The following is a 25,473-nucleotide window of genomic DNA, read 5'->3' as shown; positions in this document are numbered from 1 at the left end:
ATATATGAAAAGAACCATATGATTTATGGTTCTTTTCAGGAAGATTATTTGGAAATAAATAACTTTATTTACACAGCTCCTGTATAATACTAATACAGTAGTAGAACATAAAAATACAGCAATTAAACCAATAAAATAAAACAAGCATGTAGGTAATTAAATCAGCTTATCACGAATTCCATTTTTATTTCTGTTGACAAATTAAATGATCACTTCTGCAACATAGATACTTCTGGAGGTTGAATATTTCTGTTTTAACTGAGTGAACAAGAACTTAATTCAAATGTTCAGTCCTGGACATTAAACCAAATCAAGATGTGATTTCAGATTAACTCTCATACAGGGAACCATCCCAGCGGAGGGAACAACCCAGTGCACCAGTTGTGTCCAGTGGGAACTTAAAGGATCAAACCAGTTCAGGGTCCTTTAGGTTCAACCAGACAAACAGTCGAACTCGCTGCAGCACGGTTCAGTCACTGTCGGGGCCGGACACTCTCACTGCTGCAAGGTAAATGGCAACAGAGCATTTCACCAGCATCCATCGATTTTCTCGTTCATGGACTATAAGTTGTGAACAACTGGAGGCGACGGGCTTTATTTGGTTTTGGTCCAGTTTTCACCGACAGTAGAGTCGTCTGACGTCGGCAGGAACTTTTGACTTTTTACAGAAAGGATAAAGAAAATAAAAGATGAGCCTGTGGGACTGAGTTCAGCAGCGGCCGCAGCAGAAAGGCTTTTATTGTGACATTTCATATCCAACATGAAAGGTAAGTTAACTCGTTTTAAAATCAGTTTTATTGTGAAAATCATAATTTGTGTACGTACATTTTATATTTTTCCTCTGGTAAAACTTTTCTTTCTTGTGACATCACAGGTTTGAGCTATTGATTATATTTGATGTGATTGTTGAGGTCGATTGATTATCTGTTATCACTTGATCTAATCGCATTAACACCTATAATAAGAGCATTAAAATCATTAACTCAAGGTCATACAATCACATTAGTACAGTGTCGTATGTGTAAGTGTTCAGCTGTGACACGGTTAACTGGTCGTATGATGTAAAACCACGTTAAATAGAGAATATAGATATTGTAATTGAGTAAAAGAACAAATACTCAGATACAAGTCCGAGTCCTGCCTTCAAAACTTGACTAGAGTCATGAGTGTCAATAGAAAATGTGCGTACAGTACACTATACTCTATACTTCTTTTTAAACTTCTTATATTCAGTGCTTTAATTTTCAAGTCATATTTCCACTGTGAATCTGAAAAGAAGCTCCAGCTGCAGCTAAATGTACAAAAGTGAAACTACATTTCCCTCTGAAGTGAAGTGAAGTGTGATGTGGCATAAAATGGAAAAAAAATCAAATTGATTTTTGCAAACTGATAAAAATTTATATCAATATTTGAATATTTCTGTGTCAGGCTGTAAACTTTACGCTGCAGCTTCGGGAAGTCAGTCATTTATTTATATTATTATTTATGCGTGACACAAACATTTCCAACAGGACAAAGTTTCAAACTTAATTCTTTAAAAAGTGTAATAGTATAAGTATTACTAAAATAGAAAACAAAACTATTGATATTTTTTAAGGTTTTTGTCTATATTGCTGCATTTATTTATGTAAAAGAAAACTCTGATCTGATTTAACCTTGTTGGGTTTAAAACCTCCCAAATATTGATCAGCATCAAAGTCCAAAATCCAGTATTGATTGTTTAGGGATGATCTTGACTTTGACCTTTGACCTCACCGACTCCAGCTCTGCTGATGTAAACGATGGGGGACTGGAACTTCCTTGGAGGGATCTTGGAAGAGGTTCACATCCACTCCACCATGGTCGGCAAGATCTGGCTGACCATCCTCTTCATCTTCCGGATGTTGGTGCTGGGCGTCGCCGCGGAGGACGTGTGGAACGATGAGCAGTCGGACTTCATCTGCAACACGGATCAGCCCGGCTGCCGAAACGTCTGCTACGACCAGGCCTTCCCCATCTCCCTCATCAGGTACTGGGTGCTGCAGGTCATCTTCGTGTCCTCGCCCTCCCTGGTGTACATGGGCCACGCCATCTACCAGCTCCGGGCCCTGGAGAAGGAGCGCCACTGCAAGAAGGTGGCTCTGCGTCGGGAGCTGGAGGCGGTGGACGTGGATCTGGCGGAGGCGAGGAGGAGGATCGAGAAGGAGATGAGGCAGCTGGAGCAGGGGAAGCTCAACAAGGCGCCGCTCAGAGGGTCTCTGTTGTGCACCTATGTGGCCCACATCGTCACTCGCTCTGTGGTGGAGGTCAGCTTCATGATGGGTCAGTACATCCTGTACGGACACCACCTGAGCCCGCTCTACAAGTGTGAAAGGGAACCGTGCCCAAACGTGGTGGACTGCTTTGTGTCCAGGCCCACAGAGAAGTCAGTCTTCATGATGTTCATGCAAGCCATTGCCTGCATCTCCCTCTTTCTCAGCCTCCTGGAGATCATGCACCTGGGCTACAAGAAGCTCAAGAAGGGCATCCTGGACTACTACCCGCACCTGAAGGACGACCTCGATGAGTACTACATCAACAAGTCCAAGAAGAACTCCGTCGTTCATCAGGTTTGCACGGGAACCTCAGTGGGACGCAAGACCACCATCCCCACAGCACCAAGTGGATACACGTTACTGTTGGAGAAGCAGGGCAACGGACCCAACTACCCTCTGCTCAATGCCTCCTCGGCCTTCATCCCAATACAAGGAGACCCTGGTGCAAAGCCAGACAGCCACAAGGACGGCAAGGAGGGAGTGCCGAGCCCCACGGAGCAGAACAGCAACTCCAACAACACCAGCAGTGAGACGCGTTCACCTCCTGCGGACAAACAGGATGAACCGGAGGAACGATCTCCACATCAGGACGACCTGGAGTGTGCGCGCTCCGAGTATCCCACCCTCCCTGTAGCAGACACCGCCTCCTGCCCTACACTGTCAGGGATTGCGAGGAAGTCTCGGAGGGTCAGTCCGCCATGGAACTGCTCCACGGTGGTGGAGGGGAATGGCTCGGACAGCGGCGACTCCTACCACGGCCACGGCAGCAGCATGAAGCTGCGCGGCAGCTGCGTGGGCCCCAGAGCGAGGATGCTCTCCAAGGCAGACATTAAGAGAGCGAGCAGGTCTCAGAGCCCGGACTCTGCAGGGGAGCTGAGCTCCGTGTCCCGACACAGCCGCGAGAGCAACAGCCCCACGGCCTCCCCTACAAACCGCAGGGTGTCGGTGGCGAGCAGCGCCAGCAGCAGGCGAGCTCCGACTGATCTGCAGATATAAACAGACCTACAGCTGTGGGTCGTAGCCTGTATATAAAGATGGACGCCATGACAGTTCTTCAAAAGTGAAGCCAAAACACATTGATGGCCCCCTGGTGGCTGGCTTAGTTTAATTTTTCTAAAGATAGTTTCAGGTATAATAGGTAGATCTTACTAAGTGTTTATTTTTTTACGTTAAGTTTGTTTTTAATTGGTTATTTGATGCGATAAAAATAGGGTGAAACATCATGATTGACAGCTGACACTGACTCCTGATTGGTCGAGCATGCGTATCGGCAGGACCTCGATACCGCGGCTCCACACCACGATCTCTACTCCGCAGATTCCGTCTGCAAAATAAGTCAAACAAGTGCAGGAGGGCGGCTCCTGTATCTGGGATATTTTTGGAAATGGAGACGTGTCGTCCATCTTGATTTACAGTCTCTGCTTTGGATGCAACAGAAACTCAAAGATGTGTTCGGGTGTCAGATAAGATTGTGCCACTGAAAACAGAGCAGCAAACTTTTAGACATAAAACTGCTCTAAAAGGTTCTCAGACCTGCACCAATTTGTTTATTTCACATTATGCAGGACGGGTTTGTGCATCAGACAGATTTTAATGATCTGGTTTGATGGAACATCTGTGGGATGGAAAACTGAACCACAGATCTATAAAGTTGTTTCAGGCCACAACACAGTTATGCAACCGGATACTTTTAAATCAGTGACACTGAATTAATCCAGCGTCTGTTCCAACATATTTGACAGTGGTCCAGCTAAAAGTACTTATGAAAACACTCTTCATCACAACGGAAAACTAGTGGAAAATATCTCTCTTCCTCTATAGTATGAACAAAATAAAGCTTCCTAAATGTGCTGTCATCTATCAGACCTCTAATTCTCATCAGGCACATGAGCAGCGACCTGTAAATTATTGCTTTTTTTTTATGAAATTGGTTTTGTACTTCATTTTTAGACATGTAGTTAATATTATGTCAAAAATATCTTAAAAAATATTAAATCACTTTTTTAAATGTCTGTATTTCAGTGTGTAAGAAGAATGTTGTGCTTTCGTTTACAAACAACGACTGACACCAAATGCTGAAAAACACATTTTTAATGTGAGAAAACAAAAGTTGCAGAACAAAAAACAGTGACTTTGTGATCACCGTATTATTATGTAATAAACATTTACATATTCGACAAAATGCTTGTTTTTCTTATATTTTGTGCAAAGAAGAAGAGAAAATGCGCCTCTACTCTGCAGCTCCCTCTTCAGGTGACGCTTCATACTGCATGAGCTGGAAAATGAGAAGTGAAGGTTAGAGGTCACAGCAGCACAGACACAGACTCCTTTAATGTGGATGAATGATTCTCACCCTGTTCCTCAGCTCTTTGTTCTCCTCCATGAGCAGGTTGCACTTCTGCTGGAGATCGGCGAGCTCCATGCGAAGAGTGTCAGCGTCTGCCGGCTCTGGACCAGCCCCACCGAGGTGAAGCTTTATGAAACTGCAGGGTCAAGGGTCAAGGTCACAATATTCTGTTCGATCTTTGGGTTTCACTAAAGCAGTTGGGTTCTTTTCATCCGGAATCATGAACACAAAGCTAAATAATAATTTGGTTTGATGGGCACAAAGAACAAGCTTCCTGTGAGTTACACTCATCTTCTGCCTCAATTTGATGACACACACGCTGCCAAATGTCACAAGACGTGCAAATAGCGGAAACAACAACAGAAGTGTTTCCAGGGGACCCAGAGAAGTGAGGAACCTGCTGCAGCTCAATGCTGTGTGAGGTTCCATCACCACTGACGAGCAGCAGACTCCAATGACCTCGCAAAGCATTGAGCTGCAGCTTCGTGTCCAGTGCGTTGACCTCTCTGGGCCACCGTAGATGTACCTGGACCAAAGTATCCCACTGATAAATATTGGTTTTAGGGCTGTGGGGGGGGGGGGCGTCTCAGGTCTCAAACCATCATGTCAGCCACATTAACACCTGTACAGCTGCACAGGCACGTGAAGGATACTCCAGAGCGTTGTTGGGTTTGTCAGTCTCCTCATACAGAGCCACTAGAACTGCAACAGGGAAAAGAGACGTGAATCAGCTGAGCGGGGGGGGGGAAGCTCCAAGTGGCTCCATGCTAACCAGCTCGCAGCGTTGTGTACTCACCGCTGGTGATGGTGTCCAGGACCCCTGACTTCTCCAGGTACCTTCTGAACTGCTCTCGCTTGGACTCCGAGGCCTGGAACGAGACAGACGCGTCACTGACGAACCCACAGACACCCGCAGCGCGAGATCAAAGCTCAACAAATCAGGTTTACGACGAGTTTATCAGCCTAGTGGTGCGTTCAGGGCCCAGCTACACGATGCTAACCAGCTAGCAACAAGCGTCGTGCCACAAGATTCCCAGTAAATAACCAGTATAATAAAACTACAAGTCGTGGAGTCGCACACTTACTCTGTAATGCGCCATGACGCGGGGATAAGTGTTTGATTTCCGGTCGTTAATCAGCAGGAAAGCCCGACAGCTGCTGTTTGTTTGTTTGTTTGTTTGTTTTTCCTCAACGCACCACGATCGCTCCGGTCGTTGCCATAACAACAGGTACACCCCGGAAGACGTGATAAACGTGTTTGTAGTTTTTTGCTCGTTGAATTAAAGTTTTACAGGAGAAGAAGAAAAACTGAGTTACGGTTGAATAAAGGTTTACAAATATATTTTTAAAAAAGCAGTTCGTCCTGTCGCGTTCAGCTTGTAGGAAGTGGAGGAGTCAGGGTTGCCAGGTTGGACGAAAATAAAGTAAATTCAACACGTCACGAAAGTGTTGTTGACTTTCCTCAATTTAAAAAAAAAAATGTGTTTTCACTCTTCTCTATTCAGTTTATAGTTTTCAACATATTATTTTAGATGGTTCTACAACTCGTATCTAATGCGGAAACTTTCCACGGATACAAAACTTTTCTGACATTTGCACAAAATATTTCTATTGCTGAAAAAGTTTGTATGTATATGCACAATATTCCTACAGCTACAAAAAGTTTTCTAAACATGTACAAAATATTTCCACTGCTACAAAACAATTTGTACTTGCACACAAAAAGTGCAGGTGACCCTCGTTTGATTCCATATTCTGAGGTTTGATGGATTGAAGAGCTGGAATTAAAAAGGGTTGTAAAACATTGAAATGCGGAAAACCAACCCAACCTGGCAACACACCTGACAGCCAATCACTGAGGAGACTGGGCCAGTTGATGAGATCATGTGATTTACACGGCATATCCGCAGCGCTGATCTACAAATCATACGAGCTTGCCTCGGCGCACTGTGTCACATCAGGCGTGTCCGCTCCAGTCACGGGGGCCTCCGTGTTTTCTTAAAGGTTCCGGGGAACACCTCGCGATCATGTGACAGTTTCTCTCGTCGCGGTGGAAAACAGCGGCTGAGCTCAGATGTTGTTGTTTTACTGACATGAGACAATTCGTCCTGCTGCTCCGCGACATGTTTCACCCTCAGAACAAAGGATCACAGCCGCTTCTGCTCTGAACTCCTCCAGCAGGTGAGTTTTATTCAGGGGAATCCCATTGAACTCGCTGAGGCATTTAGTGGATGTTTGGTTCATTAACAGTAAACAGGTGTTTAGATACTTTACACGAGTAGAGTTCCCAGTGAAATACTGTAGCTCCATGGTATGTTGTGATATGTGATATTCCAGATGTGTTTAAGCTTCAGGTAAAGGCACTTAACCCCTTGATACACAACATGGGTCGGAAGGGAGTTTTTATCTCAAATTCTAAGTATTCGTTAAATATCTTGTTTTTCTTTTCTTTTCTTTTCTCACTTTATAAACAAACTTAAATGTTGGATTTCGACATCACTTTTACACACATGGGTCAAAAATGACCCGTACAGTGTGTGTTCACTACGGAACACCTGCCATTCGTCTTATTTCACTGTGCATTACCAGTGAGAAAGAGAAATATGAACAATACTAACTAGCTGTTAGCTAGCTAGCTACTTTTCTGGCTATCTATCCAAAGCTAGATCAACAAAATAAAACTCGAAATATATCAGTATATACTTAATAGACTGATCGATATGCAGGATACATTGGTTTTCTCTGTCCAGAGTGTTAGTCCGGCTGGTCCCAATCATGTCAGACTTACTGATGACATGGTCCCAAAGATGCTTTATGAAGAACGGGATGAGGAAGATGAGGCAATTCTTGGTCTTGATTCTGAGTCTGAAACCTCTGATGGACCTGGGCTTTGTTCCACAGGATCAAGCTGGAGTTGTGGTTGTTTCTTGGAATCCAGCTCTCCTACATGAAGAAGGATCCTTTGATGACAAAGACTTTACTCATCTTCCAAGTCATCAAAGGAACCTTCTCCTAAATGAAGGAAGAATAAGCTATTAAAGAATATAGCAAAGAAACACCCAGCCATGCATGAAATAACACAGTAAATGAATACGGGTTCTTTTTGACCCATGTTGTGCATTAGAAGGGGTTTAACGCATTGCTTGTGTATCAAAGGGTTATGGGATGTTTTCAAAGTAAAATACCTGCGTGGGTGTACAGCAGTGTATTTGTGTGTTGTTATTACTCATGCATTAGTGGTTGAGCAGGATTTTCCCATGACAGGTCGTCCTCTATGACAGTTTGTGTTGATCAGACATAATGAGACAGAAAGATTGATGATGAAAATAAACTTTAGTTGCTGCCGTGAGAAAAAACATAATTTTATTGCAAATAAAGTGAACCATGCAATAATGATAATATTTATGACCTTTATTTGTATCAGATCTTTTATTACGTGCTTTAAATTTATGAATAAACCAGTAAAGTTCAATTTAACTATGAAAAAATCTGTGACATTTTGGTTTTAGAATGGAATCGAAAAAGCGTATTGATTTGGTTCACTTCATTTTCTTAGTCAGTTCACAACTTACGACCCCGAACCGTCTAGACTAGTTGAGACAGTAAGTCGATTGATTGATTGATTTCCTAAAAGTGTTGAGCAACTATCTATTTTTTTAAGCTAAAATGTCAACAAGGCCTCGGCTTCATCCTCCCACTTGTGGAAATGTAAAGGTTTGACCATCATGATCAGATGTGTTTTCAAAGTGGTGGCAGGTAAAACACTTAATATAAATATAGTATAACCTCAAACAGACATGGTGGCAGCACATGTGACAGTTTAATGCAGAGGAATTTGTGAGTGATCAATATTTGATGATTATAGATTTCACAGACTGACTCAGGACAGAGATCAAAACCGAGTCAGGGTTATTGATCCTGACGTCATGACACATGTGAACAGACACTAGTGAGTCACAGACACTTTGATGTTTCCGCCTGTTTTTCCAGTTTGTCACATTCCCGTCAAGACACACCTTCAATTTAAAGTCAAAGAAAAAATGATACGACTTCCCTCTTCAACTAGTTATAGTTATTAGTTATTGAGGTCAAATATTCTTAGGATTAATTAAAGCTGGAAAGGTTGCTTTGCTGTTTCCTGAACATTTGTGCAAGTTGTGACGGAGCTTGTGAGCTGATGACTCATGTATTGAACTGAAACTTGCTCAGAGCGACTGGACTGAGGAATCCATGAATTCTCCAGACTGCAGAGATGATTGAAGGATCAATCACTGATAGAACCGTTTATTTAGGTGTTAACTGATACTGAGGAGCTGCAGCAGCTGGATTCTTCAGGTCCGGTTGTGTGTGTGCGTGTGTTATGGATGTATTATTCATGTTTTATGTATGTTTTTATACATATGTATTTATACATGTGTATTTCAACACTGTATGTCTCTGAGTTCATGAGGAAACTCGACTCCAACTCAACAAAACCTGAAGTCAGAAATGCATCATCTGAAACAATCTGATAGAAATGAGTTTATTCTTCTCAGTTCCTCGAAATCTGTTTTGTAGAACGTTTTTTTCTGCCGGCTTCATCGTAAATTTTATTTTTTATGAAACTTAAAACATGACTCAGCATTTATTGACTGTTATTTGTGACAAGGGTTATCCTCAAGTTTATGTTGGAAGCAGCAGCTTTGGGCCTTTTTGCTTAGAAAAATCACGAAAATGAAATTTGATTATCAGAATAGGTACAAATTTAATTTCTGTTGAATCGTTTAATGCAGAAATCGCAGCAGCTCTAGATTTTCTTTCGGATCCTTTGTTTATGACGTTGACACTTTTGGTCGAACGAAACCTCTGCGAGTGAGTTAGAACAGAGACGTGTGTCACGGGGGCTTTTCTTAGTTCCTGAAAAGTTCACATTAAAGACAGATTCCAGTTTCAGGCTCTGAAGTGGTGTGTGTGTGTGTGTGTGTGTGTGTGTGTGTGTGTGTGTGTGTGTGTGTGTGTGTGTGTGTGTGTGTGTGTGTGTGTGTGTGTGTGTGTGTGTGTGTGTGTGTGTGTGTGTCATGTGATCTCACATTTATGTCATGTTTTTATCTCTTATCCTGTTTGTTTATGTGTCTGCAGTGTTAATATGTCTGTGTGTGTCTGTGTTGCGCTGACATCTGATCTCCATCTCCTCAGCAGATTTCCTGGACGCCATGATTCACTGACGTCATTTTACAGTATTTTAGTGTTTAGCTGGGCCAGTCGACGGCCATGCCGCGATCAAATGGCTTCTCCGTCAACGCAGCGTCTTCAGACGAGAGCGAGGACGTGGAGGACGTGGAGGACGTGGAGCCGCTCATCGAGACAGACGCAGGTTTGTTTCTGTTCTTATCAGGACATCAGGAGTCTGGACTTTCCTCTTGACACAACTCTCAGGACCAGTTTCAAGGTTCTTCAGTTGTATTTAGATCAAAGGGCTGCAAGTAACTTCGCAAGATCCCAAATGGAAAAAAGTTCAAGTGTAAAATGTAAAAATTAAGAAAATGGAAATAATAAAAATGGAAAATATGAATATGACTTGTATCCTGCATCAAAGGTCATGATTTCCAGCCTTTTTTAAATGCGAGGAAACATTCATCACTGTGATCGTCCCAAAATTATTAAATGTTTTTAACCCCATAAAAAGTTTATTCCTGCAGTAATGTGATAAATAGAAAATGACCATGATGATTGTTCTGTGTCAGCAGTTCATCCTCAGTGCTGCTCCGCTCGTCTCAACCTCGCCATCATCATGTTCTTCGGGTTCTCCGTGGTCTACGGTCTCCGTGTCAACCTCAGTGTTGCCATGGTCGTCATGGTGAACACCACCGAGCCCACACCGGCCCCGAACAGCTCCATCGTGCACGCGTGTCCGATGCCGCCAGGGATGGAAAACGCCAGTGACACGTTCCCACAACCAGAGGGGGTAAAAAAACTTGTATCATGACGTATCATAGACTGTTTATAAAGATGGACGACATGACAGCTCCCAAAAGTAGAGTGAAAGAGTCTTGATTAAATGTCATTCAAAGATAAATGAAGGTGACCTGCATCTGTCCGTCCTCTTGTCCCAGGTCCCTCAGTATCTCTGGGACTCTGAGACGCAGGGCTGGCTCCTGGGGGCCTTCTTCTTCGGCTACCTGTGCACGCAGATCCCGGGGGGTTACCTGGCCGGTCTCTACGGGGGGAAGGTCTTCATGGGTTTGGGTGTGCTGGGCACGGCTGCCCTCACCCTCCTCACCCCCATGGCTGCTCAGCTGGGTGTGACCTGGCTGTTTGCACTACGAGCGCTGGAGGGCTTTGGCGAGGTAAGAGGATGCTGGGTGGTGGAGTCACATGTGTCTCAGGAAGCGAAATGAAATGTTGTTTGTACATTTAGATTTTTGTCTTTCGATCTAATGTTCTTTTACTGAAAAAACAGATTATTGTTTGTTTACCAGTCGGTCTCACTCTTTTCTTCAGGGTGTCACGTTCCCGGCCATGATGGCGATGTGGGCTCGCTGGGCCCCCCCTCTGGAGCGCTCTCGCCTGATGACGATGTCGGGATCCGGGGCAAACTTCGGAGCCTTTGTGGCTCTGCCGCTCACGGGCTTGATCTGCCAAACACTGGGCTGGCCCGCTGTGTTCTACCTCTGTGGTGAGAACACGATCACAACCTCACGCAGAGAAATTAAAGGAAAAACCAACATGAAGGTGGAACAATAACAATGATAATGCGTCCCTGGACTCTACCGGAAGGATTGAACCCCACTTTTCCACTTTTGGTGTCAGGGTTAAGGTTTAGCAGCTTGTGATTCACCTCATTTTCATTCTCTTCATACCAGTGACCCCCTCATGAGCTGGGGATGGATTTAAACTAGAGATGTTTCCCGACACCGGTTCTGACAGTTTCAATGACAACATGACATCATCTCATTTAATGCAGTTTACTTTCGTTATGACATTACACCGTCCCTTTGATCATTCCCCACCTCGCACAGTAAAAGTCTGACTCTCTCTCTCTCTCTCTCTCTCTCTCTCTCTCTCTCTCTCTCTCTCTCTCTCTCTGTGTCTCTGTGTCTCTCAGGAGGAGCCGGCTGCCTCTGGGCCGTCTTCTGGTTTCTTCTCGTGTCAGATGACCCTCACACACATCGTCGAATCAGCGAAGAGGAGAGAGATTACATCATAAACTCTATTGGGCCTCAGGTGCGCATGAAGCATTAACCGATGTTTTATTCACTGCAACACGCGTCTCACGTTGTCTGGTTAGAAAGTAAGTGGTAGTGGAAATCAGAAGGAAAAACTCAACCTTGTATGAGTTTAAATCTTTGACTTAAATACATGAAACAAAATATTATAACTGTGAATCCACTTGTGCGTCTAACCTGTGTTTGTAGTCAGTAAGGAGGATTTCCTCTTATCTTATCTTATTGATCTTTAAGATAATTTGGTTTTTTTTCAATATAGACTGTTACATAAAGATGGACAGCTCCCAAATCTCAATCTCCCCCTGGTGGCTGGCTGCAGTGTCGTTCATAAACCCTGCCTCCTCCGTGTTATCACAAGAGACATGGACCAAAGAATAAAAAGTCAAAGTACATATTATTATTTAAAACATGAACAAGAAGTATGCCAACATAAGTGCATTATACTACAATATGTATATATATATAGAGAGAGAGAGAGAGAGAGAGAGAGAGAGAGAGAGAGAGAGAGAGAGAAATTTGTAAAAGGATATTACACATTAAATAAACATGGATTTATAAAGTTTAAATATATTTCTAATTCATCAGAAAGTTTAAGTGGCACACAACAGTTTTTTTATTTCTGCTGGCATTGTTCTTTCATTCTTCAATCCGCTTTCAAACTTCCTGTTTCCATTCCTCTTCCTGTTCTCGCTCTTTTTGTGACTTTCTCTTCCCGTCCTGTGAACTTTATTTCCACGTGTGTGTCTGGTTCGTGCCGTTTGTGGATCGTGGTGTTTAAAGATGTCCTGCTCTGATCTGATCTGAAATCACAGGGCACAGGTCACGGCTGGTCCGTCCCCGTGCTGCCCATGCTGCTGTCCGTCCCCCTGTGGGCCATCATCGTCACCCAGATGTGTGCAAACTGGTCCTACTACACCCTGCTCACCTCCCTGCCCACATACATGAACAACATCCTGCACTTTGACCTCAGATCGGTGAGGTTTCCATCCATACAATGCTCGATAGCAACGACTTTTATATTCTTACTTATGGTCTCTGTCCTCAGAATGCCCTCCTGTCCGCTCTGCCGTACCTCGGTGCCTGGTTGCTCTCCACGCTGTCGGGCTTCATGGCTGACGGCCTCATCGAGAAGCGGCTGCTCAGCGTCACCACCGTGCGCAAGCTCTTCACTGTCATAGGCAAGTGATCCACAGATCATCTCTGTGTGTCAGATACACCCTCCACCTTCCCTAACGTCCACCTCCTCCTCCTCTTCCTCCTCGCTGCAGGTCTGTTGTTTCCCGCAGCTTTCCTCGTGGCTGTGGCGTACGCCGGCTGCAGCCACGTCCTCACCGTCACCTTCCTCACACTCTCCATGACCACCGGTGGGGTCAGCGCCTCCGGAGTCTTCATCAATCAGATAGACATCGCCCCTCGGTGGGTGTTACCGTCTCCCCCTGCTCTGAAATATCCGCTTTTATGTGGACGAGGGCTTCGACTCAGAAATGTCGATTTAATTTGTTTAGTGGAAATAGTCGTCACTCCCTCACAACATGTTTTTCTGTCCCCTGTAGATACGCAGGATTTCTTCTGGGAATCACCAACACGTTCGGGACCATCCCCGGTGTCATGGCGCCGATAGCGACCGGATACTTCACCAAACATGTAGGTCGATTTGCTCACCGAACGTAGAATGCAACACTACATGAACACATCAGACCATATTAGAGTTCAGGTGATACTGTGAGAAAGAAGGTTGTGGGTTTGAACCTGACGGCCGACCAGGCTCTTTCTGTGTGAGGTTTGCGTGTTCATCCCGTGTCTGTGTGGGTTTTCTCTGGACACACACACACACACACTCAGAGTCGTCACGGTTACACACCACTGATGTCTCTTCTTCTCTGGTTGGCAGCACACGCTGGCAGGCTGGCAGACGGTGTTCTGGGTCGCGGCCGGGATCAACGTCGGCGGCGCTATCGTCTACGCGATATTCGGCAGCGGGAAGATTCAGCAGTGGGCCGTCACGGAGGAGGAGAGGGCGGAGGTGGAGGGGAAGAGGAGCAGGTCCATCTCAACATAGAAAAAAGTACAAATATTCCAGCTCACTTTTTTCTATAGAGAAAAAAATACAATCAACAGGATGCATTTGAACCCAGTTTACTGAAAACAGAGACAGTTCTACCTCTGAAAACTCAATTACAGGAATATTATGCAGCATTTACTCTCAGAATGAAGACAGATGTTAAAAAGAGTTGGCTGCAGAACAACTTTAATATTTAAACATGTCATAGAAGCAGGACGTCTCGATGGAGTCGTGTTTTTCTACAGTGTCAGTGCAGTATTTTTGTGAATGTGTCACTGGTCTTTTGAAAGTTAAAACAAAGAGTTTTTTAGTTAATCGATAGTTTTAAGACTTTGAAATGATGGAGCAGTTTTATCACATTTCCAGTTGGAAAGAGAAAAGCAGATTCTCTAAGTGTTGAAGTCAAATGGACAGATTTACTATTTGCATTGACATGATTCAACAGCTGCTGACAGATAGTTTTTTAATGTTACGGCTCCTGAAATATGACCGATATTTACATGACTACTTTTTGCCCAGTTTTCCTTTGACAGTGAAAACAATGGGACCAAGCGTTTTATGATGAGACCACATTTCTTAAGCTGCTTTGTTTCCGAAGCATTTTCCACTAAGACACCAAAAAGCCTTATGTTCTATAAGACTGCCAATGTTTTACAAAACAAACTTTCCAGGAGAGTTTTCTTTTTATTTATTATTTAGAAAATCACTTTAGTTTTTATGCCTAACTTCCAAAGCAATGACTGGATTTTGTTCATGTAACTTTTCCATCAAGATGCTGCCGTTATTTTTTATTTCTTTAAATGCAATTTTTATTGTTTTTATGCAACACGAATGGGACTTTAAAAAAAATATATATATATATATATATATATGAGCATTTTTGTAAGCTTATACGAGAGATGTTCCAATACCTGCACCTGAAATGCTGAGTCATGTTCCGATCATTTCTCTAAAGCTGCAGTTGAGCTTCACTGCCTCTGGTAAGTTCTGTGTGTTAGACACAGGTCGTTAAAATATCAGCCATTTGGTTACATGTCACGCTGGGAAATCCCAAAATAAAATGTGATGGGTACTTCAGTTTCGGGGGCAATAACAACACTGGTGATCTCATAAAGTATCTGAAGATCCACTTCCATGTTCAAATACATTGTCTCGTTATTTTATTGTTAGTTTTTAAATGAACTGGTATCAGAATCAGCGTCAGGAAGAAACTGCTGGTGTTGGATCATCTCTCGCTCTTACACTCTGTCAAAGTGCACTGTGACTGTAAAGATATGATGTTTCTGAGCAGATGCAATAATTAATTTATCTTCTCGGTGCTTGGTAAAATGTGCAATGTTTTACAGACACAGCGTTTTCATGTTTTAGTTTCATTTATTGTGGAAAGAATCTGTGGAGGCCCAGATGGTTGTAATGTTCCAGTCTGACGGCAGCAGGAGACGCTCGTGTACATGATGATGTTCTGACACTGAACCACTGGTGGTGATGTCACATCTCTTCTTCTTCTGCTGCTGTCAGGTTCACGTCAGCTGCTCCTGTTTGATTCATGTGTCTCATCAGGACGATAAATTAAACCAAAGTGATCAGGAATCCTCTGTAAAACATTAACAACCAGCCACCCTGTGTTTATATGTTGTAACTTTTATATCTTCATTTAACTCCGACATTTGGTTCTTCTGTTAATCTCATATCACGACAAAATAAATCTACATTATGTGTAAATTCCCTTTTAAAAGGAAAACTTTCTATCTGAGATCCTGACACATCTGTTTGTCTTGTTTTCATTCACGTCTTCACTGACACAGATTGTTCTCCGTCTTCGTTGGGTTTTCTGTTTACCTGCTGTTTGGATTTATTCATGAGCCTGTTGTGGATTTTGATACAGATCAAATGGGTACAGTAAAAAAAATGAATTGATGAAATGTAAAAAAAAAGATTTAAGACATTTTAAAAAGTGAAGATTTATTATATTTAAATACAATTGTTTTTGTGAGTTTACATTTATGGATGTTGCTATTATTTGGCAAGAATGAAAACTATACACAATAAACTTTTTCATATCAGACCAACATTTCTGTGTGTAGTTACTGAGACAAGAAAGTGGTTCTAACCGTCTGGTTGTGAACAGTTCCTCCCTGCAGCCACTAGGTGGGGCAAGGCAATTAAAATCAAAATAAGCATTGGGTCCCAAACTGGAAACAAAATAAGATCAGAGCCAGTTGATGGAAGTTTTATTTTTATATTCATATGTTAGAAATTCAATATCAATGAGTGATATAAATAAGTTTCACTTAAATAAAGAGAGATGTCAGACTTCGATCCTGAATAATCCTCGTGTGTCGCCCTGTTTGTGTGTTAAGTTAATTTAAAGCTTAGTTTCTATTTATTTCATTATTTTTCCCGGTTTCTCAGAAGTCACACCCGGACATGACTCATCGTTGCCGTGTGTTTACGTCACTTCAATGTTTTAAACCTTGCGTCAGATTCTTTTATTATAGAAATGAACCGGAAGTTCTTAGAACGATGCCGGTGCGGTGCAACAGCAATTGTCGTCCCCCGTGTCAACTGCACGTTCTGTCCCTCCATCAGTTTACACAGTGTTACAATGTCTTTCATCATCATTTTTAAAGGAGATCATTTCACGTGATTCTAATAATAAATCATAATAAAATATCGACACGATGCTTCTACAGGACAAACTTCTGTATGATTTATTATTTTATAAGTTTACAGTGTGAAACTTTGACATTTCACAACTTCAGAACAAGTCTCTTCAGTTTGTTTTTAATTAGCGTTCAGTGTATCTTCATTAAAATGCTTTAATTTAACAGTAGAAATACTGCACTGTGAAAATACTTAAATCTTACTTGACATAATTATTGATGCATTAATATAAATAGGAATTAAAGAATTAACTACTTTATATGCAGATATGAAACAATAAAATTCTCCCCTGGTCTCATAAAAGTACACATTTATCTATTATTAATCTCAATGTGCCAAATAATGTATCAGGCAATGTTGTGGTGTACAAAGTACAATATTTCACGTTGTAAATATTCACAACACATCTATGGAAACAATGTATTTCATTATTCACTTGTTCTTTTTTCTACATCTTTGTTTCCATCCTACAAACAAGTTCCCATTTAATGTGCACAGTCTTCGTCAGGGTCATGTGATGCACGATTGTAGCTGGAAGTCATTTCAAAAATAAAACCGGCCGCAGGGGAACAGTCTATTTTCCAGTTCTATTTCTAAAACCTCGTAAATAAATTTTTGTGCAAAAACATCACTGAAAGAAGTCAGCTTTATTTAAACAGTCCAATATTTTAACAGGCGTTACAGATCAATATCAGCTATGTATAAATAGCCCAAACATCTGGATTGAAGAATAAAAGAAACTATGAAAGACACCGTTTATAGAGAGTTTTTCACCTCCTGGTTCGACCTGCGGCTGCAGTCGCCTCCAGAGGTGAACAAATGAAACCCCCCGCACCCCCCACAGCAGAGATCAAAGGTGGAATCCAGAAGCCTCCCTTCCTGGAGGCTGTGAAATGCAAGTGATATACAAACTTCACCTTCTTGACTCTCAGGGTGTGAAACAAATGCAGACGAGGGCCTGGACGCCAAAAGGGGGAGAACTTAGTTAGCAAGTGTGGAGCAGTGGGGGGGGGAGCGGAGCAGCACACAGGAGACACATGGAGCCGGCTGTGTGTTGCAAATGTGCTTTATTTGCATTCACTGTCCCCCCCTCTGCCTCACAGTGTGTTTACATACAGTGCTGACATTGCAATTTAGATTGTGTTGAAACTGCCCCATATGCACATGAATGTGGTGTTTTCTGAATCACAGGCCTTTTCTTTCGTCCCCTGCAGCACACACACACACACACACACACACACACACACACACACACACACACACACACACACACACACACACACACACACACACACACACACACACACACACACCAAGTCGAGTTTCTTAGAATTGGCCAACCTGACTCTGACGCAGGACTGGGTTGATGCCGCTGATGGCAAACCAAGGATTTTAAACTGGAATCAATAGTGTTTAGATGAACACAAGGATGGTGTGACTCATGAGTCATCACTATTTTTATCTTTCTTCAGTATATCGTATTGCTTAAAGTATGTGATTTCGTTTGATGGATTCCCTGAGGCACCCGGAGGGAGGAGAAAGAGAAACCTGTGCATTGTGTGACTGGTGTTTCTACAGTATGTGTCCGAGCCAACAAACATGTTTCTCTCAGTTGAAGGGTTAAATGTTCAGATGAGATATACTTACCTGTGTCCACAAAATCCGCTGTGTATCATATTTATGTTGTATTTCCCTGCAAAACACAAAAACAAACAAATAAAAGACAATTTGTTGTTATCATTTTAACACGTTTGGTCCCATTGTGCAGAGTTTTTCACCTTACCCATTGAAAACACTAATTTTTACCGTAGACATTCTGTTAAGTTGCTGCATATTGACATTTGTATTATGTTTGTTTATTATGGAAAAATATCTATTTTTGTATCTATCTCCATTATATTATATTGTCAAAAGTCCCTGTTCTGAATGCAGAAAGCAGAAAGCTGTGCATTATCAGACTGGTGTATCTGTGTCTGTATAACAAACACGTTTCCCTCAGCCGGTGGTTAAATGCTCAGGTCTCTCGTTGCTATAACCACCACTCCTACCCGATGACTCATCACTGATGCTCTGCTGAGAACTGGCTGCCAGTCTGCCGGTTGAATCACATTCTCCCTTTTCCCTTCACACTCGCACACAAGGAAACACACAACTCACACTTCCCCCCTCTCTCTCTCTCTCTCTCTCTCTGTCTCCTCGCCCTGTTCTAGTTTGTGTCTGGAATAAGAACACGGCTGCCAGCTGTACTTTGCTCCGTTCAGTCCTCAGATCACCTGAGGCTATGTTTTCTCCAGCAGAGGCGGAAACAGTTTGTCTGGTCAAAGTTTTCACTTTTTCACTTTGCAATAGCTGAACATGTGCTTCATGGATTGTTGGGACACTTTGTGCAGATCTTTGTTGTCCCCAGACGTTAAAGCTCGGGGACTTTTGAGGGTCCCCTGACTTTTCCTTTAGCAGCACAGTGAGGTTAAATGTATCAAATATCACAACAGACTCAAGGGTTACGTGAATAGAATAGTTTGTGTAGTAGTTTGGGGTATGAGCTGTATTTTGGGTGTTTTATCCTGCTCCAACATGAACTTAACATCCAGGGAAGCTTGTGTGTTGCTTCTTTGTTGTGTATATTTGAGTTATAGTGTTGCTGTGGCATAGTCAGTAGTTTTTATTTACACATACACAGGCCGGTGCCCAGCAGAATGCGATAAGATAAAAATCTGCTCTTTCCATTCAGCCTTTAACTCTGTTTCAGTTAAGTGATCTTCAACGGATACAAAGACCTGTGCTCTCTCTATGTTCCTTAATTGTGCATTTATTTTGTATTCCTTTAAAATATAACTCACATCATAATAGTTTAATTTCTATTTCACTACATTAGAAAAAGGATGTTTCCAGCAGTAGAAGTCTGAGAGTGTCACTGAGTAAACAAACATCTGAGTCTGTATCTTTGCTTGGACTCCAAACACTGTTGTTTCTTTAATGAAATACAAAAGACACTGTAAACTGACAGTTCCTGGTATTTGGGGTGATTTGTGTCACATGACGTATTGGTGAACCGCACATAACACATCTGGTGTTTCCAGAGAGCAGTTATAACGTGTTTGATTTCCACGGACGAGCTATGATCAAAGCTCCTATAATCACAAATAAGTCCGATCTCTGTACGCTGGCTGGGAGAAAGACACTCAGCTGTTCAAAAGGCCGGCGCTGTTAAGAATCACTAACCTACGGTGTCATACTCGTGATTATAACTGGCTCAGACCACATTTTTAAGCCTCTGGTTATGAATGGCCGTCACTCAAAAAATGTTGTAGCCTGTGGTGTCAGAGACGGTTTAAAACTATGAGATGCTTTGTGCGTGTTTCCAGACACAGGTGCTGTTCTTTACATATGTGTATGTATATATATATACGTGCAGGTTTAACCTATAGACATGTTATATTGTGCAGCAGAACCTGTTTGTGACCCACTTATAACTTGTACGCCTGCAAATGCATGGGTGCCTGACGTTCACCTTGTATTTCACACTTTGATCTATTCTGTACTTTTCCTCCTCCATCTCCAGCAGAGTAAAAACACACTTCCGTCAAGTTGCCTCTCTCTCTCTCTCTCTCTCTTCCTCTCTCTCTCTCTCTGCCCTTATCTCCTCCCTCCCATATCTCCCCCAGCCGGTCTCCAGTCCTCCCTCCCTCCCTCCCCCCCTCTCAGGCCCTCCACCTTCCACTGACTGAAAGAGGCAACTGCCAAGTCAAAGTGTCTGCTACCTGAACTGTCAGGAAAGCCGAGCGAGTAGTTGTGTGAGTGCGTATGTGTGTGTGCACGTTCAGCAAGCTTTGCCAGCAGCCTCTGAACTGGGCTTCGTGCCAGAGTGATGTTGGAAGAGGCAGAACCTGACCTCCTCACCCCTGTGCAACATCCTCACAACACACAAGTCATCACTTTATTCCACCTATTCTCAGAAAACCTGTAAATTTAAGCTACTTTTTTTCCTTTGATAAGATTACTTTTGGTTAAGTGTTAAACCAGCCGACCCCGATGACAGTCTCCACCCTAATCAGTTGAAACACATGTGATTGTTGGGAATGTAAATGCCTGGTTGATAAGGAATCTTGAAAACAGCGTGAGTTCATCTTCTCAGGGTCTGACATTTGTTTGAATGTAAATCTCATTGGGATTTAAATAATCTCATCAGGTTGAGGCGTCGACGGAGCAGGGGTTGGGGCGGGGGGGGTCCAAGGGTTGGCTCACAGTGCTTTGTGCTGTTTAGGCCTCAAATGTAAATTAATGAAGTCTTTTATTGAACCTTTAGTCTCAAATGTAAATCTATTTAGTTTATTGTCATATGAAAAACTGAGCCAAACATTTGAGAAGCAGGAAGCCGACAGTGTTTTATTCTTGCAACTCAGAAAATTGATTAGCCTAATAATGAAAATATAGTTACCTGTGTCCTCACAATCTGCTCTGCACCCTATGTATGGTATATCTGTCCCTGCAAAACACAAACACAAACAATTATAATCAGATAAAAGATCATTTATATGAAAATGTTTCCCACAAGCAGGTCAAACACTGACCTTCAGTCTGTATTTTATGATGTGATCTAATTAAAAAATTGTTCAGAACTGAAAATCATGTCCTACTACCATATACAAAATTAGTCAAATGAATTGTGTATATCATACAAAACTTTATGGTCCCATTATGTGTGTTCCTATATGCAGAGTCAATATTGTAATCGCATTAAAAATGTATATATTTTCAATGGGGGAATGTTATATATTAACTATTGTGTATGGATATTTAATTATGATGGAAAAGATCCTTGTATTTTAACACATTTTAACCATATTTTATGATTTGAATGTGCTTTTATGTGACTAACAATGAGAAATAACCTGGAGGGTTTAAACTCAAACTACTCAAACTACTCTTCGGTGTTTCTTCTCCATCGTCATCATCTCAGTTCGCTCAGATTGTCCTCGGTGGTCTGGACTCACGATCCCCGCTGCGCCGCGCCGACTTCTTCCGGTGACGTGCTGACGTTTTTTCGCAGGAATGTGCGTGATTTGCGGGGTGGTCACCGGGGAGGGCGCCGGGAAGTCAGGCCGCCTCCCCGCCCGTATAAAACCCGCCGGTCCGACAGCACACTTCCTCTTTCTGTTACCTGGCCAGGGGCAGCAGCTTTGGTGAAAACCGCAGAAACACCGGTGAGTTCAGCTGCGATTCTAAACTAATCCCCGAGATGACGCGAGGATTTGAATGTTTAATGAGCGGCTTTTACACAGTTTCCCCGCGGCGGGCGGAGAGGAAACGTGGCCTTAATTTTTGCGGTTATGTAACTTCTCACTAACCTGTGGATTAGTTTCATCGAGGGAATCGGCCATTAACGTTAAAGTCGCCCCCCCCCACATGTCGGTAGCTTAGCGTCTGTGTTAACACGTGTGCGGTTGGAGTTGTATTTTAATGGCGGTGAGCAGGACCGTGATGGGGGAGAGGAACAAAGAGGCGGCTGCAGTTAACGGATCTCCCAGGATGCCGGACTGGAATATTTTGTTTCTCCCCCCCTCCACGGGGCAGCGGCCCGCCGGGCCCCGGTGCCTGGAGCCGGGGTCTGGGGGCGAGGCGGCACCCCGAATATTGCGGCGATCTATTTAACTTTAGACGACGTGGCCCGCGGAGGAACACGTGTCCCCGCTGGCCTGTGGCCGAGTGAGGCCTAGCAGGAGCGGCTCAGCCAGAACCGCTACCCCCCCTTCCCCCAGTTACCCATATGTGTTTAAAACCCCTTTAACCAGAATGTGTTCCTTCACTGTGGCGTTTTATTGTTTTTAAATGGAGTGAATTCGGATTAAAACGCTCCCTCGTTGTCACGGATCAGTAAACGCCACATCACAGCCCACCCGGGCTAACGGTTCACCCTGATTAGCACGTGTTGTGGATGCGAGCTAATGGAGGCTCTTTTTCTCTCATTTGTGGCAGCAACTACAACAATGGGAAAGGCAAAGACCCACATCAACATCGTGGTCATCGGCCATGTCGACTCCGGCAAGTCCACCTCCACCGGACACTTGATCTACAAGTGCGGAGGAATCGACAAGAGGACCATCGAGAAGTTCGAGAAGGAAGCCGCCGAGGTGAGAACAAGTGATTTTAATCTGCGGGACCGTTAGAATCGAGCCCAAGATGGCGGCGTCAGCGTGTCTCTTCCAGCGCGAGCGCTGCTGGCCGGCGCCGCCGTGAGCGCGCACGCTGGGTGGGGCCTAACGTGCGCTGCGCTGACTGTGCACTTCACTCGGGCCTGTGGCGAGAAGCACTGAGCACTCGACGCGTCAGAGGGGTTTTATCTATAACGGGATATTTCTGTGTTTCTGTGTTGAAAACTAGTGAATCTGGTTCTTAAAAAAACTCCCATAATGCAATTTTTAAAGCAAGTGTGGAGAATATTCCCCATGTAGACTGTGATTGACTATGTTCAATGTCAGCTATAATTTATATTAAATAAAGTAAAGGTGAAATCTGTCATTTAAATTATCAAAAGTACAGATGTCTCACTAAGCATCACATTCTATGAAAAAAAAAATCTGATGTTCTCATTAACATATATGTGATGTGTATTAATTCCCCTTCTGTTGAACTAATGTGAGAACTTTGCTTCTCCACAGATGGGCAAGGGCTCCTTCAAGTACGCCTGGGTGCTGGACAAACTGAAGGCCGAGCGTGAGCGTGGTATCACCATCGACATCGCTCTGTGGAAGTTTGAGACCACAAGGTACTGTGTGACCATCATTGATGCTCCTGGACACAGGGACTTCATCAAGAACATGATCACTGGAACCTCTCAGGTAAAGAAATGTTGATGATCCCTGAACTGACTCATCCCCTCATGATGCTGGCATAAAATATTCAGTATACAGATATATGGAACTTCATAAAATGTGTCCCTGTTCAGGCTGACTGTGCCGTGCTGATCGTTGCTGCTGGTGTTGGTGAGTTCGAGGCTGGTATCTCCAAGAACGGCCAGACTCGTGAGCACGCCCTGCTGGCCTTCACCCTCGGTGTGAAGCAGCTCATCGTTGGTATCAACAAGATGGACTCCACCGAGCCCCCTTACAGCCAGCCCCGTTTCGAGGAGATCACCAAGGAAGTGAGCACCTACATCAAGAAGATCGGCTACAACCCCGCCGCTGTTGCTTTCGTCCCCATCTCTGGGTGGCACGGAGACAACATGATCGAAACTAGTGAAAAGGTAACCCTTTTTTAATGCGGTAACGCAGAGGACATTTTCAACTTGTTTTAATGCGATAATTATGAACATGAACTAATTTCTCACAATCATCTGTAGATGAGCTGGTACAAAGGATGGAAGGTTGAGCGCAAGGAGGGTAATGGCAGTGGAACCACACTGCTGGAAGCTCTGGACTCCATCCTGCCACCTTCCCGCCCCACAGACAAGGCTCTCCGTCTGCCCCTGCAGGACGTCTACAAAATCGGAGGTGAGCCGAGTCATGTGTCTCTGTCAGAGCGAGATCCTGACAGCTACAGCCTCAGCTTGGTGCACATCACAGATGTTTTATCACAAGTTGTATTACTTAGCAACACAAGGAATTTGATGCATATAGTGTCAACATGCAATTACTATTAGTAGTACACTCTTCTCCTGATCAACAAGGACTTTAAATTTTGTAAGAAACTGAAGTGTATTGAAAACGCGTCCTCCTGCCTCCTGCTCTCTCTCAGGTATTGGAACTGTACCCGTCGGTCGTGTTGAGACTGGTCTCCTGAAGCCTGGTATGCTCGTCACCTTCGCTCCCCCCAACCTGACCACTGAGGTCAAGTCTGTGGAGATGCACCACGAGTCTATGCCCGAGGCTGTCCCCGGTGACAACGTTGGCTTCAACATCAAGAACGTGTCTGTCAAGGAAATCCGTCGTGGATACGTTGCTGGAGACAGCAAGAACGACCCACCCAAGGCTGCTGCCAGCTTCAACGCCCAGGTTGGTAGTGTGAGCTTGGAACAGATGACTTGCGGCTTTTCCTTAATTTGCATTTGGCAGGCAACTCATTCGAAATGTTTCCACAGGTCATCATCCTGAACCACCCTGGCCAGATCAACGAGGGTTACGCCCCCGTGCTGGATTGCCACACGGCTCACATTGCTTGCAAGTTCAAGGAGCTCATCGAGAAGATTGACCGTCGTTCCGGCAAGAAGCTTGAGGACAGCCCCAAGTTTGTCAAGTCTGGAGATGCTGCCATTGTCAAACTCGTTCCTCAGAAGCCCATGGTTGTGGAGTCCTTCTCCAACTATGCTCCCCTCGGTGAGTTTGAAGTCCACTGCACAATAATAGAAATACTAGCTCATGCTTTTTAACTTCACAAGAGGATAAAACATGCTAATTGCCGAACTTTTTATTTACAGGTCGTTTCGCTGTGCGTGACATGAGGCAGACAGTGGCTGTCGGTGTCATCAAGTCTGTTGACAACAAGGATATTTCTGGAAAGACGACCAAGGCTGCAGAGAAAGCCCAGAAGAAGAAATGAATAGTCGTGAAGGACACCCAGCAACAAGATGTGTGCCAGCACCAGCGGGCCACTCTATCTTCCCCCCACCCTGAAACATCTATTCTGAGGCAATGCTCTCTACTAAAGGACTGGCTTATGCTGATTAAAACCCATCGCAAAAGTTTCCGCAGGAAAAAAGAACACTGGCATTGTCACTTACCTGAATCACATGACAGTGCCTCTTCTCAGTTAAGTTTAAGTTGGAAATGGTTTAGAATTGTATCTTGATCTTAATGCCACACATTTGATTGGAAAGAAAGCTGCTGGTAACTAATAAAAAATAAATGTCTTTGAAAAAATTGAAATTGGCTCGTCTTGAATCCTTTAGCATCGCAGTTGAGTGTA

The 25,473-nt window shown here is 43.6% G+C and overlaps 4 protein-coding genes across 6 annotated transcripts; 3 read left to right on the top strand and 1 right to left on the bottom strand.

The window, feature by feature from the left end:
- Window positions 1-273: 273 nt before the first annotated feature.
- Window positions 274-4,476, top strand: LOC118124606 (gap junction alpha-9 protein). Its single transcript, XM_035182611.2, has 2 exons — window positions 274-767; window positions 1,765-4,476. Exon 2 carries the CDS (start codon window positions 1,782-1,784, stop codon window positions 3,288-3,290), a length of 1,509 nt encoding a protein of 502 aa, XP_035038502.1. The 5' UTR covers window positions 274-767; window positions 1,765-1,781; the 3' UTR covers window positions 3,291-4,476.
- LOC118124675 (MYC binding protein) lies at window positions 4,368-6,064 on the bottom strand. The gene is made up of 5 exons (XM_035182720.1): window positions 5,727-6,064; window positions 5,438-5,510; window positions 5,295-5,343; window positions 4,648-4,777; window positions 4,368-4,569 (listed from the first exon to the last, which is right to left on the bottom strand). The coding sequence occupies exons 1-5, from the start codon at window positions 5,739-5,741 to the stop codon at window positions 4,525-4,527; spliced, it is 312 nt and encodes a 103-aa protein (XP_035038611.1). The 5' UTR covers window positions 5,742-6,064; the 3' UTR covers window positions 4,368-4,524.
- A 108-nt stretch (window positions 6,065-6,172) lies between these two features.
- On the top strand, window positions 6,173-14,989 carry si:ch1073-513e17.1 (sialin). 3 transcript variants are annotated; one of them, XM_035182605.2, is made up of 11 exons: window positions 6,173-6,822; window positions 9,820-9,994; window positions 10,365-10,585; window positions 10,734-10,967; window positions 11,122-11,296; window positions 11,726-11,844; window positions 12,659-12,820; window positions 12,892-13,024; window positions 13,115-13,262; window positions 13,400-13,490; window positions 13,738-14,989. In XM_035182605.2, exons 2-11 carry the CDS (start codon window positions 9,892-9,894, stop codon window positions 13,903-13,905), a joined length of 1,554 nt encoding a protein of 517 aa, XP_035038496.1. In that variant the 5' UTR covers window positions 6,173-6,822; window positions 9,820-9,891; the 3' UTR covers window positions 13,906-14,989. The 3 variants fall into 3 exon arrangements, with proteins under 3 accessions (XP_035038496.1, XP_035038494.1, XP_035038497.1); XM_035182603.2 differs by having other exon boundaries at window positions 9,817-9,994; XM_035182606.2 differs by having other exon boundaries at window positions 6,176-6,822; window positions 9,817-9,994; window positions 10,368-10,585.
- Window positions 14,990-21,628: 6,639 nt separating this feature from the next.
- LOC118124616 (elongation factor 1-alpha) lies at window positions 21,629-25,433 on the top strand. Its single transcript, XM_035182639.2, has 8 exons — window positions 21,629-21,776; window positions 22,549-22,703; window positions 23,232-23,411; window positions 23,519-23,815; window positions 23,912-24,062; window positions 24,307-24,563; window positions 24,650-24,884; window positions 24,986-25,433. Exons 2-8 carry the CDS (start codon window positions 22,560-22,562, stop codon window positions 25,105-25,107), a joined length of 1,386 nt encoding a protein of 461 aa, XP_035038530.1. The 5' UTR covers window positions 21,629-21,776; window positions 22,549-22,559; the 3' UTR covers window positions 25,108-25,433.
- Window positions 25,434-25,473: the final 40 nt, after the last annotated feature.

This window comes from Hippoglossus stenolepis, chromosome 17, assembly GCF_022539355.2.
Source record: "Hippoglossus stenolepis isolate QCI-W04-F060 chromosome 17, HSTE1.2, whole genome shotgun sequence".
NCBI classification, from domain to species: Eukaryota; Metazoa; Chordata; class Actinopteri; order Pleuronectiformes; family Pleuronectidae; genus Hippoglossus; species Hippoglossus stenolepis.
The sequence above is the reverse complement of the archived record's forward strand: the minus strand, read 5'-3'. Positions and strand labels throughout refer to the sequence as shown.

Coding starts and splice junctions, on each gene's coding strand:
- si:ch1073-513e17.1 (XM_035182605.2), top strand. CDS start 9,892: ATGCCGCGATCAAATGGCTTCTCCGTCAACGCAGCGTCTTCAGACGAG. Junction 11,297..11,725: donor CGCTGTGTTCTACCTCTGTG/GTGAGAACACGA, acceptor TGTGTCTCTCAG/GAGGAGCCGGCTGCCTCTGG. Junction 12,821..12,891: donor TGCACTTTGACCTCAGATCG/GTGAGGTTTCCA, acceptor CTCTGTCCTCAG/AATGCCCTCCTGTCCGCTCT.
- LOC118124616 (XM_035182639.2), top strand. CDS start 22,560: ATGGGAAAGGCAAAGACCCACATCAACATCGTGGTCATCGGCCATGTC. Junction 23,816..23,911: donor TGATCGAAACTAGTGAAAAG/GTAACCCTTTTT, acceptor AATCATCTGTAG/ATGAGCTGGTACAAAGGATG. Junction 24,885..24,985: donor CTCCAACTATGCTCCCCTCG/GTGAGTTTGAAG, acceptor TTTTATTTACAG/GTCGTTTCGCTGTGCGTGAC.
- LOC118124606 (XM_035182611.2), top strand. CDS start 1,782: ATGGGGGACTGGAACTTCCTTGGAGGGATCTTGGAAGAGGTTCACATC.
- LOC118124675 (XM_035182720.1), bottom strand. Junction 4,778..5,294: donor AAACCCAACAACGCTCTGGA/GTATCCTTCACG, acceptor TTGACCCTGCAG/TTTCATAAAGCTTCACCTCG. Junction 4,570..4,647: donor ACAAAGAGCTGAGGAACAGG/GTGAGAATCATT, acceptor CTCATTTTCCAG/CTCATGCAGTATGAAGCGTC.